At 42.8% G+C, this 17,526-nt stretch overlaps 1 protein-coding gene across 1 annotated transcript; it reads left to right on the top strand.

Annotated features, from left to right (window-relative positions):
* Positions 1-254: 254 nt before the first annotated feature.
* Positions 255-16,094, top strand: tmem235b (transmembrane protein 235b). Its single transcript, XM_023993797.2, has 4 exons — positions 255-784; positions 983-1,048; positions 1,224-1,361; positions 12,666-16,094. Exons 1-4 carry the CDS (start codon positions 607-609, stop codon positions 12,917-12,919), a joined length of 636 nt encoding a protein of 211 aa, XP_023849565.1. The 5' UTR covers positions 255-606; the 3' UTR covers positions 12,920-16,094.
* The last annotated feature ends 1,432 nt before the right edge of the window (positions 16,095-17,526 follow it).

Genomic DNA, 17,526 nt, shown 5'->3' with positions numbered 1-17,526 from the left:
GTGAGGATCTGCTGTTAAACCTGCTGACAAATTGTAGTGAATGGTGGGGTAGAGAAGCTAACCCGGGTCGCTGGAGTGAAAGGCAAACACCCTACGCATTGCGGTTCGCTACAATATGTTGGTGTTGTGCACTAGTTGATGTGCGTAATAGCCATGCGTAAAAGGGAGAGTGAGAGACTTGTGCGCCTGGCGCACATAAAATAAAAGGACCCGCCTGCTTGTACTCTGCTGCTGCTCAGAAAAAATATTTTGTCCCTCAGCGTAGTGGATAACCCTCATCAGTAATGCTTCACGCTTCAACCTCGTAACCTCGTTGTTTAATCTTTATTGGGCGGTGAATTTGCAGGATATACCGGGAAATAGCGCCATCCTGAAGATATGGAAATAAAGATTACCAGTGGAGATGATTTTGATTAGTTGTGATAATTTACTAAACTATAATCTGAAGTACTTTCGCATTTTACTGGCATTAACCCTTCTAGTCAACCACAGAAATAGTGCGTACAAATAGGGCATGTTACCAGTCCCTATGCCGGCTGGGAGTTGAATCGATGCACACGTTTTTTTTCTCTGATCAAATACTGTACTTTACATCAATCAGGCAAGATGAAGCTGTCCTTTAGTTATCTGGTGATCACCGCTGGCATCTTCGGTATCCTCAGTTTTGCGTTCCTGGCTACGGCGATCGGGAGCGACTACTGGTACATTATTAAGGTGAACAGAACCAACCGGACCGATACAGACGTTTCGGATTCCCATTCCGGACTGTGGATAACTTATGAAGGTATACATTCCTATGCATTTGGATTAAGTCATTTGAAACCAATGTCTTTCTTAGATGGATGCCTTTTATAGTATCAGGTAGGATTATTTGTTGTGTCATTTTTCCTGTAGCAAGACACTGTTTTATTGTCACAATGAAAACTGAATAAAATCTGTGGATAATCCATATGGTCCTCAATGTGTTTATCCATCTTTTCAGGTCAGAAGGTGTATTCTTACACATTTAACTCCCCCAACTACTCTGAACCTGAGATGCACATGTTGAGTGAGTTACCTGTCCATTATCACCTTATTAAACAAGACATTATAGAATAAAACATTTACAGCTATTGCTATTTTGAATAGATTCTCTTTTTGATGAAGCCGCTATCTGTGTCTCAAGTGTTGGTGATAGAAGTACTCCTATGGTTGGAATATTGTGTATCTGTGTGTTTCCCCAGACATGCACAGTGCGATTGTGGTCCTATTGCCTCTAAGCCTGGTCCTGCTGGTGTTCGGAGGCATCTGTGGATTGATCAGTTCCCTGGCCCGGAGCCCCGCCCTCCTCACTGGCACCGCCTCCTATCTCATCCTCTGCAGTAAGTGTGTCCTCCATCATCGCTCATCCTTATGGCCCTAACTCCTAGTCTAAGTGCTAGTCTGTTTGTGCTACCATGCCAACACCTTGTTACTCATTGTCATGGAATGACACGAAGTTGACATGATAGCACAAGGAGATCTGGGACAAGGGCAAGGCTACCTGACACCTACATGTCCAAATGCATTCCTATGCAACATACTCCCATCCAGATAGTCTTTAGAACAGGGGTGGGCAATTCCTTGAGGGCCTGATTGGTGTCACAGTTTTGCTGCAGCTAACACACCTGACTCCAATAATCAGCTAATCATGATCTTCAGTTCAGAATGCAATTTGATTAATCAGCTGTGTTTGCTAGGGATTGAGAACAAGTGACACCAATCAGGCCCTCGAGGACTGGAGTTGCCAACCCCTGCTTTAGGGCAATGTTTCCCAACTCCAGTACCAAGTAACCCCAACAGTACACATTTTTGATGAAGCCCTGGACAAGCACACCTGATTCAACTTGTCAACTAATCATCAAGCCCTCAATGAGTTGATTTAGGTGAGTTTGTCTCGGGCTACAACAGAAATATGTGCTGTTGMGTGTGCTTGAGGACTGGAGTTGGGAAAGACTGCTTAGAGCCAGCTCATTCACTTAGAGTTGTGTGCATCTCAATCGTACAAAGGAGGACAAGAGGCATCAAGGTCATTTTAGATAATTGAGATTCACCCCTGTAGTTTCACAGTTGAAGTGAGAGGGTGGTGGTGTGGTTAATTGGAGCAACGATACAGAAGGTCTCACACCATCTGGCTCTGCATCACAGAACGACTTGGAAAGGTCTTGTTATTGTCAGCAATGTTATTTACCACAATGTCAGTCTCCACACACACTAAACTATCTCCATGTGGTTGGAGCTAGACTGATAATAATGGGTTTGATTTGACCACAGAGGAAGGGAGAATATTTTAAGATGGATGTTCTCTCCACTGCCCGCCAGTCCATCTCTCTCCTGTACTTAGTGGAAATGTTGGTTTGTTTGCCTCCCAGATAGTAGATGGATTACCGGTATTAGTATATCTGTTACTGATCTTTGGGGATGGCCAACACTGCAATATCCCTCTGGTTTCAAACACTTCCACTGCCTAATTTCATTTTGATGAAAGGGGACTGCTGAGGAGAGCAATGATTTGGATATATCCACTGAAATAAGTCATTTGAGTAATAGAGTGAGGGGGTGGAGAGAATAGAAGAGGGAAGGTACTGGAGAGCAAGATATGGATGGGACTGACTTCAGCCAGCTTTAGAGGAGGAGAAAGAGGTGGAGGTTATTGGACTTAAGGATGGAGAGAGGTGGGATTATGGGCTTTAAATTTGAGAGAGACGAAGAGATTAGTGTTTGGGATTTAAACAAGAGAAATGAGGGTATGGAGAGAGATTGTAAATATAAAGGTTTGTGAGAGAGAGAACTAGGTTGAGAGCGATGGATGATGATGGACTTACACTGTACACAGATCCCCCCCATTACAAAGCCATATCACTGGGAAGGAATAGACCACAGATGGCTTGATGGCACCCCTGCCTAGCCTGTTGATTACCAATCCAGTTATGAGGATTACCTTCTCAACCGTACAGTATATTCTTTATTATCTTTATGGAGAGTCACTTGGCTCTAGAGTTGTAAAGACCTTCTCTATGGAAAGTGCAATTACACAGTACTGTATGTCCTCTGAGAGGAACATCAATTAATTGGACAGCACACTGGAAAGTGGTTTCCTTTTCATTGTTGGACAACATTACCAGGATTTAGCACCTTATTCTTTAGGGGCCCGATTCTGACTTAGGAAATTACTCTTGCACAGGCCTTTCCTACGCATTTCTCAGTAGTTGGTATTCAGATTTACCTTATGAAGGCGCATAACGAGATTTGCAGGCGTGGTTCACTTGCGCGCGCTGAATAAATGTAAAACAACTTTTCAGTACATGTATCTTAAGCCATCCCATTAAATATTGTATACCCTTTAATTAGAATTTTATCGAAAGACTAGAATACATCGAGAGAACGGGTTCAGAAAATAGGGATCAATGAAAGAATGCCATCTATGCGTCTCCGTTTCAGCACCAACTGGTAGATACAAAAATAGTCTGATCTTGTAGATTCGGTATATTTTAGGTTCAGGAAAGTATCTATAAATCATTAAAAAAAACAGGTTTAGAGAGCCTTTACGCACTACATATCTTGATGAATAAAAAAGTGGTTTGATTCATCCTGAAAGTTGTCATATTCAAGTATAATCCATAAAATATTCGAAGGTGGAAAAAAGTGTACAATAGGGTTTGAACAATAGTCCTATGAATTTACCCTAATTCTCACTAATTATGAAACTGTGATAACGGTCCACTCGTCGTGAACCGTGCGCAAGGTTACAGGCTTAACCTGCTACATGTGGTCTGATTTCCTCAATGATTCAAAAAGGCTATGTGACCCAAATTATTGCACAACGTTAGCCTAATATGAGCCACAAATGCTAGCTATAATTAAGACATTCTAATGCGCATGCATTAACTCGGCAGGTTCAGCCCTACAGAAGCCTATAGTTTTGGTGTCCAAATTTCATCCACGCAAATTTTGCGGGCACACAATTAAAATTTGTAACAACGGCACAGATATTTGTAGCCTCTTTCACTGTGGAAAAGGGGCCGCAATACATTACATGTTGATTTTCAGTTTGCTTCCGTATAGTTGGTTTCACATTCGTCTCCAAGCAAAAAATTATGTATATGCTTTTTCCTCTTGGAACGGGCAGATTCGTTCGACCTTATTCATCGCGCGTAAAAGTGGAATTATTAGGCGACTAAACCAAGGTCAGAATAAGGTTTATCTGTAGACACACCTCCGCTACACCTTAATTTCTTAGATCTCCACCKCGAACAAATAGCGGGTGAATAGCATGCTGCTATCCTGCTTAGGTTCAAGGTCAGAATACGCATAGCGAGAAAAGTGCATAAAATGGGAATTATGTTAGTTTTACGTGCGCTTAACTCTGGTCGGAAAAGGGGCCTAATAGATTAGGAACTTGAGGGTAGGGCGTTGTTTACTGTTTCACTTAATCAAGAGTGACCAATGCAGCAGCTTCAGCCAACGCTCAGCTCTTGACCGATGGGCGTCCCCACACAATTTGAATGAGTGGAACGGACATTCTAGATTCTACTAATTCTAACTCTACTGGTGCCCTTTCTCTCCCCGTGACACTGCCTAGAATAACCCTGATAAAGAAAGCCTTGTGATGCAGGAGAAGTGAGTTAACGAACAAGACTCTTCATGCCTCCAGACCTAATCAACAGCACATGGCAATGTGTGAAATGGAATCAAGGCTGGAATTACACTGAACAAAAAATATAAACGCAGCATGCAACAATTTCAACTGATTACAGTTCACATAAGGAAATCAGTCGATTGAAATACCTTCATTAGACACTAATCTATGGATTTGACTGGGAATTACTGGGAATACTGATATGCATCTATAGGTCATATACCTTTTTTTAAAGTAGGGGCGTGGATCAGAAAACTGGTCAGTATCTGGTGTGACCACCATTTGCCTCATGCAGTATGACACATCTCCTTCGTATTTATTATGGATCCCCATTAGCTGCTGCCTCGGCAGAAGCTACTCTTCCTGGGGTCCAGCGAAATTAAGGCAGTAATACATTACAATACAGTCATAACAGATTATACAACATTTTAAATGTGTGCCCTCAAGGCCTCTACCACATATCTATAACACAAAATCCATGTGTACATGTGTGTGTGTAGTGCGTATGTTATCGTGTGTTTGTGTGCATCTGTCGATGTTTGTGTTGCTTCACAGTCCCTGCTGTTCTATAAGGTGTATTTTTATCTTTATCTAATTTTACTGCTAGCAATGAGTTACTTGGTGTGGAATAGAATTCCATGTAGTACTGTGTGCCTCCCATAGTCTGTTCTGGACTTGGGGACTGTGAAGAGACCTCTGGTGCATGTCATGTGGGGTATGCATGGGTGTCCGAGTTGTGTGCCAGTAGTTCAAACAGACCGCTCGGTGCATTCAACATGTCAATACCTCTCATAAATACAAGTAGTGATGAAGTCAATCTCTCCTCCACTTTGAGCCAGGAGAGATTGACATGCATATTATTAATGTTAGCCATGCTGCCCTGTTCTYAGACAATTGCAAGTCCCTCTTTGTGGCACCTGAACACACAACTGAACAGTAGTCCAGGTGCAAGAAAACTAGGGCCTGTAGGACTTGCCTTGTGGATAGTACTGTTAAMAATGCAGAGCAGCGCTTTATGATAGACCGACTTCTCCCCATCCTAGCTACTGTTGTATAAATTTGTTTTGACCATAGTAGTTTACAATCCAGGGTTACTCCAAGCAGTTTGGTCTCCTCAACTAGCTCAATTTTCACATTATGCATTACAATATTTAGTTGAGGTTTAGGGTTTAGTGAATTGTGTCCCAAATACAATGCTTTAAGTTTTTGAAATATTTAGGACTAACTTATTCCTTGCCACGCACTCTGAAACTAACTGCAGCTCTTTTTTAAGTGTGGCTATCATTTCAGTCGCTGTGGTAGCTGACGTGTATAGTGTTGAGTCATCAGCATACATAGACACACTCGCTTTACTGAAAGCCAGTGGCATGTTGTTAGTAAAGATTGAAAAAAGTAAGGGGACTAGACAGCTGCCCTGGGGAATTCCTGATTCTACCTGGATTTTGTTGGAGAGGCTTCCATTAAAGAACACCCTCTGTATTTTGTCAGACAGGCAACTCTTTATCCACCATACAGCATTGGGTGTAAAGCCATAACACATACGTTTTTACAGCAACAGACTTTGATTGATAATGTCAAAAGCCGCACTGAAGTCTAACAAAACAGCTCCCCCCATCAATTTCTCTCAGCCAGTCGTCAGTAATTTGTGTAGGTGCTGTGCTTGTTGAATGGCCTTCCCTATAAGTGTGCTGAAAGTCTTGTCAATTTGTTTACTGTAAAATAGCATTGTATCTGGTTAAACAACATTTTTTCCAAAAGTTTATTAAGGCTTGGTAACAGGCTGATTGGTCGGCTATTTGAGCCAGTTAAGGGGGTTTACTATTCTTAGGTAGGGGAATAATTTGTGTTCCCTCCAGGTAGGAGGGCACACACTTTCTAGTAGGCTTAAATTTAATATATGGCAAATAGGAGTGGTAATTTCTTCTGCTATTATCCTCAGTAATATTCCATCCAAGTTGTCAGACCCCGGTGGCTTGTCATTGTTGATAAACAATATATTTTACTTTACGGAATTCAAAATTACAATGCTTGTCTTTCATAATTTGGTCAGATATACTTGGATGTGTAGTGTCAGCATTTGTTGCTGGCATGTCATGCCTACATTTGCTCATCTTGCCAATTAAAAAAATTGGCAATATCAGTGGGTTTTGTGATGAATGAGCCATCTGATTCAATGAATGATGATATAGAGGTGATCCGGCTGTGGATATTGGAATGTTGTCCCACTCCTCTTCATTGGCTGTGCGAAGTTGCTGGATATTGGCGAGAACTGGAACAAGCTGTCGATCCAGAGTATCCCAAACATGCTCAATGGGTGACATGTCTGGTGAGAATGCAGGCCATGGAAGAACTGGGACATTTTCAGCTTCCAGGAATTGTGTAAAGATCATTGCGACATGGGGCTGTGCATTATCATGCTGAAACATGAGGTGATGGTGGGGATGAATAGCACGACAATGGGCCTCAGGATCTCTTCACGGTATCTCTGTGCATTCAAACTGCCATCAATAAAATGCAGTTGTGTTCATTGTCCGTAGCTTATGCCTGCCCATACCATAAACCCACTGCCACCATGGAGCACTCTGTTCACAATGTTGACATCAGAAAACCGCTCGCCTGCACGACGCCATACATGTGGTCTGCGGTTTTGAGGCCGGTTGGGTGTACTGCTAAATTCTCTAAAATGAAGTTGGAGGTAGCTTATAGTAGAGAAATGAACATGTCTGCAGTCAGCATGTCAATTGCACGCAGCCTCAAACTTCACATCTGTGGCGTTATGTTGTGACAAAACTTCACATTTTAGTGACCTTTTATTGTCCCTGGCACAAGGTGCACCTCTGTAATGATCATGATGTTTAATCAGCTTCTTGATGTGCCACCTGTCAGGTGGATGGATTATCTTGGCAAAGGAGAAGTGCTCACTGACAGGTATGTAAACAAATTTGTGCACAAAATATGAGAGAAATATGCTTTTCGTGCATATGGAAAATGTCTTGGATCATTTATTTCCGCTCATGAAACATGAGACCAACACTTTACATGTTGCGTTTATATTTTTGTTCAGTGATTTGACTTTCTACTGACTCCTTGTGAATTTGGTCTGTGAATGTGTGCCATGTGTCTTCCTCTCTCTGTTGTGGTCCCTCTACGTGTGGCGCTATTGTGTTTGTGCCTTCTCTCCATCCTTCTATCGCTCTTCTGTCTTCTCCCTGTCATTCTCATCTTTGATTTGATCTTCTTCAAATCCTCCATCAAGCGTGTTTTCTTGTAAACMTCTCCAATTTACTGGAAAACTTGTCTCTTTGTGTTTATGTGAGAGTCTTGTATCATCTGCCAAATGCTCAATTTAACAAATTCCTTGGGCTTAATAAAAATGTTAAATGAACACAACCATCAGTGAGCTTTGGGGCTAAGGGGGCCCTAAAGCCTCACAACACAAAGGTCCTTTCAATCCCCTCAGGAAGAGGGACTGCGGGTCAGACTGAGCCAAAGTGCTTCTGCAGCAGTAAGTAGCCTTGCACGAGCATTGGCTTGTCTGAGCCAGAACAGCTCATAGGGCAGGAGTCTATCTGTTTTTTTTCTGTAGCTTGAGGCAAATTGATGTACAAGTACACCCCTTAGACAGCAGGGGGGGGGGGATTACAGGTGTAAAAAAATATATATATCAAAGAAATGCATACAAGGATAACCCCAACCCATTACCCCTGTTAGTACCCACCCGCCAACACCCCCCCCCCCCCCCCCCCCCTTACTGGTTAAATGGGAGAGAGTGAGATGGTTGCCATTTTGCAGAACTACTCTTCTCTAGTTTACATTGTTTAAGGGATATCTCAGTGAAGACCACCTCTTCCAGGCCAATGGGAAGCATTGAACTACAGAAATTCAGCCGTGTCAATATATTCATTTTGACAATAGATATTCTGCCAGTTAAAACAACTGAAATATTATTTCATTTACTGAGTTCGGATTGAATTGATTTGAGCATTCTGTTAAAGTTTCTGGCAAAGGGTTTAATCTAAGGAAGGAACTATATCTACTCCCAATTATTTAAATTGGGAAACAATTGGTATTCCATAAGTAGAGATGGAGTCTACCATCGGTGTCTTGAGAGGCAGTAGGGCTGATTTTGGTTAGATACCTTTTTATAGCTTGAGATGAAGCATTAAATATCATAGATAAATTCAGTGTTTGGGAGCGATAGAGCTACTTTGTCTAGATATGGTAAAATATAATTGAGTGTGTAGTGGTGGGCCGTCAGGGCCTGCAAGGCCTTCTCTGCTGGCCTAAACATCATCAGAATAAAAAAAAAAATTAAAATATATTTTCCCACAAATATGTATTAAATTATTCCCCAGAGTAGGAGTTATACTCTTAATTTCATAGCTTTCCTCTTGGTTGCACTGCTTCCAGCCCCAGGTTGAGATTTGGAGTGCTGGTCTTTATGTTAGATCTTTTATCCAATCATATTCAGCCATCATGTGTTGCCAGGGGTCTAAAATCTGCCCTCAGGCCTTCAGAATCAACAGTGCGGCGCTTGTAGCTTATAGTGAATGGAAATGAAAATTTAGTGTCAACCAATCAGCTTTAGAGTTGGCTATTGTACGCCTGCTAGCTGGCTCCAGTGTTACACAGGAGCCAGCTAGCAGGCGTAGTGCGTGCACGTCTTTTGATTGGATTACCAATATTGAGAGGCAGGTCCTATGGGCAGGTCTATGCAGATCTAGGAAACTGAATTTGATAAACGAATTAATTCGCGTACTACTAAGCTGTTTTTTCAACCCACAATGGCGGAAGGAGGAGAAGATATCGATTTGGTCGAGGATATAATTATAACGCCATTCTCAAGACGAACTTTTCAAGAAAAGTGAGACATTGTAAGGAGAGGTCGCCCGACGCCACAAAGCCTGTCACAGGCGGGAAAGCCACTTTCAAAGTTTCAACTAAGAGCGCTGTCAATGGCTCACAGGCTCCGAGAAGCACTGCAAACTGTACTGCTGGGAATGCCTATTATTTGCAAGTGATCGATTTGGTGTTTGGAGCCACACTGGCTTTGCACACTTGAGTTGTCTAACCAAGGCAGCAACGAGACACCAAAGTACGGCTGGGCACTTACAAGCAATTGTGCTTTTGAAAACTTTTGGGGACACCGGAGTGGATCTACAGCTCAACTAACAAGCGCGCAGGGCAATGGAGCTGCACAATGAAAAGGTGAAGGGAAATATTGAAAAGACTCATTGATTGTGTCATGTTTTTGAGTAAACACTGTTTACCCAAAAATGTCAATTTGTCAATTTCAAGGTGACGCAACGCCTGGTTATACTGCGTTTGTGTCTAAATGTATAGTGTCTAGAGCCATGGCATCATAATGATGGTAATAAGAGGTGGATTAATTCGGGTGGGACTGTGTAGTACCTCACTGAAGGCCCAGCCCCAGCCCACGGCACGCCACTGGTGTAATGAGATTAAGTGATCAGTAGATTTTAGGGAAATTGTGTTATTTCCTTCGATTGATCAATTGCCTGAGCCAGGGGTTCCATGAGTAAGAATAGCAAAAGGTGAAATTGGATTTCCTTGTCTGCTGCTTCTAGTGATTCTGAACGGAGCAGAGCAGATATGACCTGTTATAACTATGGCTAGATGAGAATGCAGTTAAATAAAGGAATAGCTTGATGGAGATGGCGTCGATGTACAGCCAGGTAGGAGAGAAACATCAGTCAGAACAAGCAGGCCTGGAGCTCTTCATCAGGCATCTCTGTCTCTGAAGTTCATAGCTACTCATCCTCTGTAGGTAGGCTGGACATCCACCAGCGAAAGTGTAGAAATCCACCTGGGTGATGCTTGGAAGCTATAAGTGTCTGCGAGACCCACACCTCTAGCCTCGTAAGAACCACAAGACTACCACGGCCTCGTAAGAACCACAAGACACCACGCTCGTAACAACCACAAGACGGACCAACGCTCGTAAGAACCACAAGACGACACGCCTCGTAAGAAAACCACAAGACGACCACGCCTCGTTAAGAAACCAAAGACGACCACGCTCGTAAGAACCACAAGACGACACGCTCGAAACAACGAAGCTCTAGACACAAGACGACCACGCCTCGTAAGAACCACAAGACGACACGCCTCGTAAGACCACAAGACGACCACGCCTCGTAAGAACCACAAGACGACCACGCCTTCGTAAGACACAAACGACCACCCCGTAAGACCACAAGGCTACACGCTCGTAAGAACACAAGGGTACCACGCCTCGTAAGAACCACAAGGCTACCACGCCTCGGTAAGAACCACAAGGCTACCACGCCTCGTAGAGAACCACCAAGGCTACCACGCTCGTAAGAACCACAAGGCTACCACCGCCTCGTAAGAACACAAGGCTACACGCCCTCGTAAGAACCACAAGGCTACCACCGCCTCGTAAGAACCAGCAAGGCTACCACGCCCTCGGTAAGAACACAAGGCTACACGCCCTCGTAAGAACCACAAGAGCAACCACGCCTCGTAAGAACCACAAGGCTACCACGCCTCGTAAGAACCACAAGGCTACCACGCCCTCGTAAGAACCACAAGGCTACCACGCCCTCGTAAGACACAAGGCTACCACGCCCTCGTAAGAACCACAAGGCTACCACGCCCTCGTAAGAAACCACAAAGGCTACCACGCCCTCGTAAGAACCACAAGGCTACCACGCCCTCGTAAGAACCACAAGGCTACCACGCCTCGTAAGAACACCACAAGGCTACCACCCCTCGTAAGAACCCAAGGCTACCCACGCCCTCGTAAGAACCACAAGGCTACCACAGCCTCGTAAGAACCACAAGGCTACCACAGCCTCGTACGAACCACAAGGCTACCACAGCCTCGTACGAACCACAAGGCTACCACATCTTGGAAGTAATCAGGAGCAGTCTCTTACGAGGCGAGCCTCCGTCATCTGGGGTCAGTGTCAATAGGGAATATCCAGAACTTGTTTATTTCAATTTCCTGTTCATTTCTGCTAACAAACGTTGTCTCTGTCGTAGCCAGCAATCATATCCACCAATCATTGAGCAGGCTGATAGGTAGTTGATTATACTCCCTGTGGTGCTCTCTCTGTTTTTCTCATTGTAAGTCATTCGGATCACTTTTAATATTTCAGTCCTGTGTGAATAAGCCCTCTGTGTAATTGCCACTGATGTTCTTTCTAATGTTCCTGGCTTGATGGCTCTATGGTTTTCTGGAATTTTATGAGTATCTTTGTATTAGTCGCCAGTCAGTCCAGTGTAGATGGAGTCTGAGGGAAAAGTAAGGGTCTCTGATGGTCCATTTGAGGATTGTAGGTCAACTCAATAATAACTGACTCACACACCTTCCACTCCTTCCTCCCTCTCCCTCTCAGCTCTTGACACCTCTCAGCTCTTGGGTGATATAGCGATAAATTAAAATGATGCCCACCTAGCCCCCCTGCCAGCAATATGTGGTGATTTGTGCTGCTGGGTGCAAGGAGCTGGATACAAAGACGTTATAGTTTATTGACTTTTCCTATTCCGCCGGAACCAAAGACAGGAGTTTCCTCCATAGCAACATAACAGGACTCTGATGGCTCTTAAACTCTGATATCATCAGATGGTGCATGCTTCAGTCTACTTCTTGTTTCTCTCATTGTGATATGTGGGTTGTAAAGATAAAACAAAATACAACATTCAAGTGTTCCTTTCTTTCGCTGGCTGTCCTTTTGATCCTACGCTTTTATGTGTAAGAAGCTGTCTAAGTGACTGTGGCGTCTTTGTCCTCCATTGCTACTGCCTTTCAGGTGATCCTTCTCTCCAAGCCAAGTGTACTGTGTAAGCACTTGTACATACTTGTGCTTACGTGAAAATAATGTTTAATCTCCCTCTCCAACTGCTTGTGTGTGCATTTGGTATATTAGCATTGACTTACTGTTATTGTCTCCCCAGGTTTGCTGACACGCTTCAAAGTGAGCCCCAGCTACATAAATTACGTGTGTGTGTGTTTCCTCAGGTGTTCTGACCCTCTCTGGTGTCAGCCTGTACATCAGTTACTCCCAACAGGCGCTGGCTGAGACTGAGAGGCTGGTGGGGGCTGAGCGTTTGGCCCAGGTGGTCAGCACCTCTTTCGGCTGGTCCCTCGGCCTGGCCTGGCTCTCCTTCTGCGTGGAGGTCCTCACTGGCCTGCTGCTGCTGCTAGCTGCCCGCCTAGCCACCCTGCAGCACGGACCACAAGGCCACGGCTGGCCTCTCCATGTTGTAACCTAACCCAAGAGGCAGATGTCACAAGAACTGGATAACCAACTGGCCCAGAACTGTACCTTTAATTTTCTAATTATTTGTATGTGCTCGTGTCTGGCACCACAAATTAAGTTCCCTCTGGAAAAATTGTTCTGTAAGTATTTTTTTTTCATCCAAAATGCAATGTGGTTTAGTCTATGGGCAAAACAGTTGAGATTTAGTGCCATCTTTTGGTGTGATAAGTCACTACATTTCAATTGACAAATGCCCTAAAATACCAAATTGTATTATTGTGGTCCTATAGGATGAGAAATTAAACGTACTAAAACTACGGGCCTCAACCACAAGTCACTCTGAATGGCTGTTAGCGGTCAAGGGGTTTCATTTTAGAACATGGGCAAGTGAAGGGCTATAGGAAAGAAGTATGTATCATGAGTGGATGTCCTCAAAGCAAAAGCCATAGTAGAAATGCTCAGAGCAGACTGAGGGTGCATCTCAAGTGAAGCCTTAGCCAGATGTAGCAGTGGTATCAGCGGAGCCTTGTCTAGCAGCAAAACAGTTCATTCAGCCTCATTTACTGCCTGTTTAAAAAACATAACTGATATGGCTGACTTGCCTAAACAAAGGTGGTTTCTACTGACAATTGAGATGTACAAACTATGGCATTAGGGAGTGCTGAGTGGATAAGAGGCAATCTGTAACTTTGATTAAGAAATTAGGAGACTAAATGATTTGGCGTTACCTTAGATTGTAAACTGTCATGGTCAAAACATATCGATTCAATGGTTGTAAAGATGGGGAGAGGTCTGTCCGTAATAAAGAGATGCTCTGCTTTTTTGACACCACACTCCAAAAATCAAGTTCTGCAGGCTCTAGTTTTGTCTAATCTTGATTATTGTCCAGTTGTGTGGTCCAATGCTGCAAGGAAAGATCTAGTTAAGCTGCAGCTGGCCCAGAACAGAGCGGCACATCTTGCTCTTCATTGTAATCGGAGGCCTAATATAAATACTATACATGCCAGTCTCTCTTAGCTAAGAGTTGAAGAGAGACTGACTTCATCACTTCTTTTTACAAGAAACAATGTGTTGAAAATCCCCAATTGTTTGCATAGTCAACATACACACAGCTCAGACACACACTTACCCCACCAGACATGCCATCAGGGGTCTTTTCACAGACCCCAAATCCAGAACAAATTTTAAAAAGCGTACAGTATTATATAGAGCCATTATTGCATGGAACTATGTTCCATCTCATATTGCTGAAATAAACAGCAAACCTGGTTTAAAAAACAGATAAAGCAACACCTCACAACACAACGCCTCTCCCCTATTTGTCCTAGATAGTTTGTGTGTATACATTGATATGTAGGCTACGTGTACCTTTTTTAAGAAATGTATGTACAGTTGAAGTCAAGTTTACATACACTTAGGTTGGAGTCATTAAAACTCGTTTTTCAACCACTCCACAAATTTCTTGTTAACAAACTATAGTTTTGGCAAGTCGGTTAGAACATCTACTTTGTGCATGACACAAGTAATTTTTACAGCAATTGTTTACAGACAGATTATTTCACTTATAATTCACTGTATCACAATTACAGTGGGTCAGAAGTTTACATACACTAAGTTGACTGTGCCTTTAAATAGCTTGGAAAATTCCAGAAAATGATGTCATGGCTTTAGAAGCTTCTGATAGGCTAATTGACATCATTTGAGTCAATTGGAGGTGTACCTGTGGCTGTATTTCAAGGCCTACCTTCAAACGCAGTGCCTCTTTGCTTGACATCATGGGAAAATCCAAAGAAAACAGCCAAGACCTCAGAAAAAAAATGATATACCTCCACAAGACTGGTTCATCCTTGGGAGCTATTTCCAAACGCCTGAAGGGACCACGTTCATCTGTACAAACAATAGTACGCAAGTATAAACACCATGGGACCACGCAGCAGTCATACCGCTCAGGAAGGAGACGCATTCTATCTCCTAGAGATGAACAAACTTTGGTGCGAAAAGTGCAAATCAATCCCAGAACAACAGCAAAGGACATTGTGAAGATGCTGGAGGAAACAGGTACAAAAGTATCTATATCCACAGTAAAATGAGTCCTATATCAACATAACCTAAAAGGCCGCTCAGCAAGGAAGAAGCCACTGCTCCAAAACCGCAATAAAAAAGCCAGACTATGGTTTGCAACTGCACGTGGGGACAAAGATTATACTTTTTGGAGAAATGTCCTCTGGTCTGATGAAACAAAAATAGAACTGTTTGGCCATAATGACCATTGTTATGTTTGGAGGAAAAAGGAGGCTTGCAAGCCGAAGAACAACATCCCAACCGTGAAGCAGGAGGGACTGGTGCACTTCACAAAATAGATGGCATCATGAGGTTAGAAAATGATGTGGATATATTGAAGCAACATCTGAAGACATCAGTCAGGAAGTTATAGCTTGGTCGCAAATGGGTCTTCCAAATGGACAATGACCCCAAGCATACTTCCAAAGTTGTGGCAAAATGGCTTAAGGACAACAAAGTCAAGGTATTGGAGTGGCCATCACAAAGCCCTGACCTCAATCCTATAGAAAATGTGTGGGCAGAACTAAAAAAGCATGTTCGAGCAAGGAGGCCTACAAACCTGACTCAGTTATACCAACTCTGTCAGGGGGAATGGGCCAAAATTCACCCAACTTATTGTGGGAAGCTTGTGGAAGGCTACCCAAAACGTTTGACCCAAGTTAAACAATTTAAAGGCAATGCTACCAAATACTAATTGAGTGTATGTAAACGTCTGACCCACTGGGAATGTGATGAAAGAAATAAAAGCTGAAATAAATAATTCTCTCTACTATTCTGACATGTCGCATTCTTAAAATAAAGTGGTGATCCTAACTGACCTAAGACAGATAATTTTTACTAGGATTAAATGTCAGGAATTTTGAAAAACTGAGTTGAAATGTATTTGGCTAAGGTGTATGTAAACTTCCGACTTCAACTGTAGTTCTGTCTTTGAGCTGTTCTTGTCTATTAATGTTCTGTATTATGTCATGTTTCATGTTTTGTGTGGACCCCAGGAAGAGTAGCAGCTGCTTTTGCAACAGCTAATGGGGATCCTAATAAAATACCAAATGAGCATGCTAAAATGGACGTAGTCAATATAACAATTTGTTCAGAACTTTTGAAATGTACAGTGACAGAATTCAGAACATGGGCCGTTCTTACAGTATTCTCCCTGTACACCAAGTCAGTACTGTAGGATAAATAAAGTTGGCATATAAGCAGATAATGAAAACTCTTACAATATTCGATGATGGAATTTCTCTAAAACATGCTATAGGCTACTTGTGCACCACCAAGTCAGAACAGTAGTCTAAGTTATGAGGGGGAAAGGCACCAAATTATTAGGGTGAGGCACATGGGTTACTAACAGTTTACTACACAACATACACTTAGTATTACTTTCTTTGCTACAGTATACATATCTTCCTGGCATCTTACATCATTTATGCAGCAGCATACAATACATTTTTGGACTCACTTTGTTGTGCTGTGCTTACTTGAACAGGAAGGTGGCCTTGGCGGTCTTTCTTGTGGGCAAATTTTGTCATCAAAACCTGTCATTCTCTGGATTTATGGGGTTTAAGACAACTGGGAACTCTGAGAAAAAAAACAAGGTTGAATCATGACATCAGTGATCTTCAGGTTGGAGCTCTAGAAAGATGCCCGAGTTCCTGACTTGGAATTCCGAGTTGGATGACCGTTCAAAACGCATCTTCCCAGTTGTTTTGAATGTGGCAGAAGTCATGCTGGATTAACAGCATAGCCAATGTATTCAACCTTTTCTTGCCCATGGTGTTGCATGTGAATGTTTATCCTTTTAAGCTTGAAAAAAGACCCTTAAACCCAGACATGGACCACACGCCCTCTCCACTGAATTGCAGGCTAGTGATTGCTTTGCAACACTTGCAGTTAGCCACTGATTCCTTCKAAACCACTCAATGTTGAATTTGCGATTTCCAACTTGTTGTTTAATGTTTATGTCCAATGGCCGATGAGCACCGATCATTTTTATCTATAATTTCTCTTCATATGACAAGGATTGAAAAGGATTTGCCAGTAGATGTTTGATGTGATTCATGCTTGTTCGTCACTTGCTAGCTAAGATTTTGAAAGTATGATGTTGATATGATCAGTCCAATCAAAGCTACGGTAGATATAGCGTTATTTTATGTAATTTTATCTGTGGCCAATGACCTTGAGCCTTCTTGGATGGGCACTTATAATGTAACTCCATGGCAGCACCCAAGGGGCTTATATTTTCAAGCTCTCCTATTCAGATTTTGCTGCGACGTAGTGTTCCCATGAGTGACAGAACACTGAGCCAATCATGGTGCGACTAGCAAACATTACACACCCCTACTCTCTGTATTTTCCGCTGGCTGCCCCTCCACCACAGAAAGCACTGAGCTAGACTGAAACACCTGCATTTTGGAGCTTCCTTACTCAAGAAAACAAAAAAGAGACCATGTTTGTTTGTGGCGTTATTAACCCAATGATTATTTTTTTTTACATTGCAAACTGATATGTGACACGTATTAATGCAAAAATAACATGCAAAACAGGCAACAGCAAAAATGT

Source organism: Salvelinus sp. IW2-2015, linkage group LG8, assembly GCF_002910315.2.
Source record: "Salvelinus sp. IW2-2015 linkage group LG8, ASM291031v2, whole genome shotgun sequence".
Classification (NCBI taxonomy): Eukaryota; Metazoa; Chordata; class Actinopteri; order Salmoniformes; family Salmonidae; genus Salvelinus; species Salvelinus sp. IW2-2015.
Note: the sequence above shows the minus strand (reverse complement) of the source record. Positions and strands in the feature narration are given on the sequence as shown.

Coding starts and splice junctions, on each gene's coding strand:
- tmem235b (XM_023993797.2), top strand. CDS start 607: ATGAAGCTGTCCTTTAGTTATCTGGTGATCACCGCTGGCATCTTCGGT. Junction 1,049..1,223: donor ACCTGAGATGCACATGTTGA/GTGAGTTACCTG, acceptor GTGTTTCCCCAG/ACATGCACAGTGCGATTGTG. Junction 1,362..12,665: donor CTCCTATCTCATCCTCTGCA/GTAAGTGTGTCC, acceptor GTGTTTCCTCAG/GTGTTCTGACCCTCTCTGGT.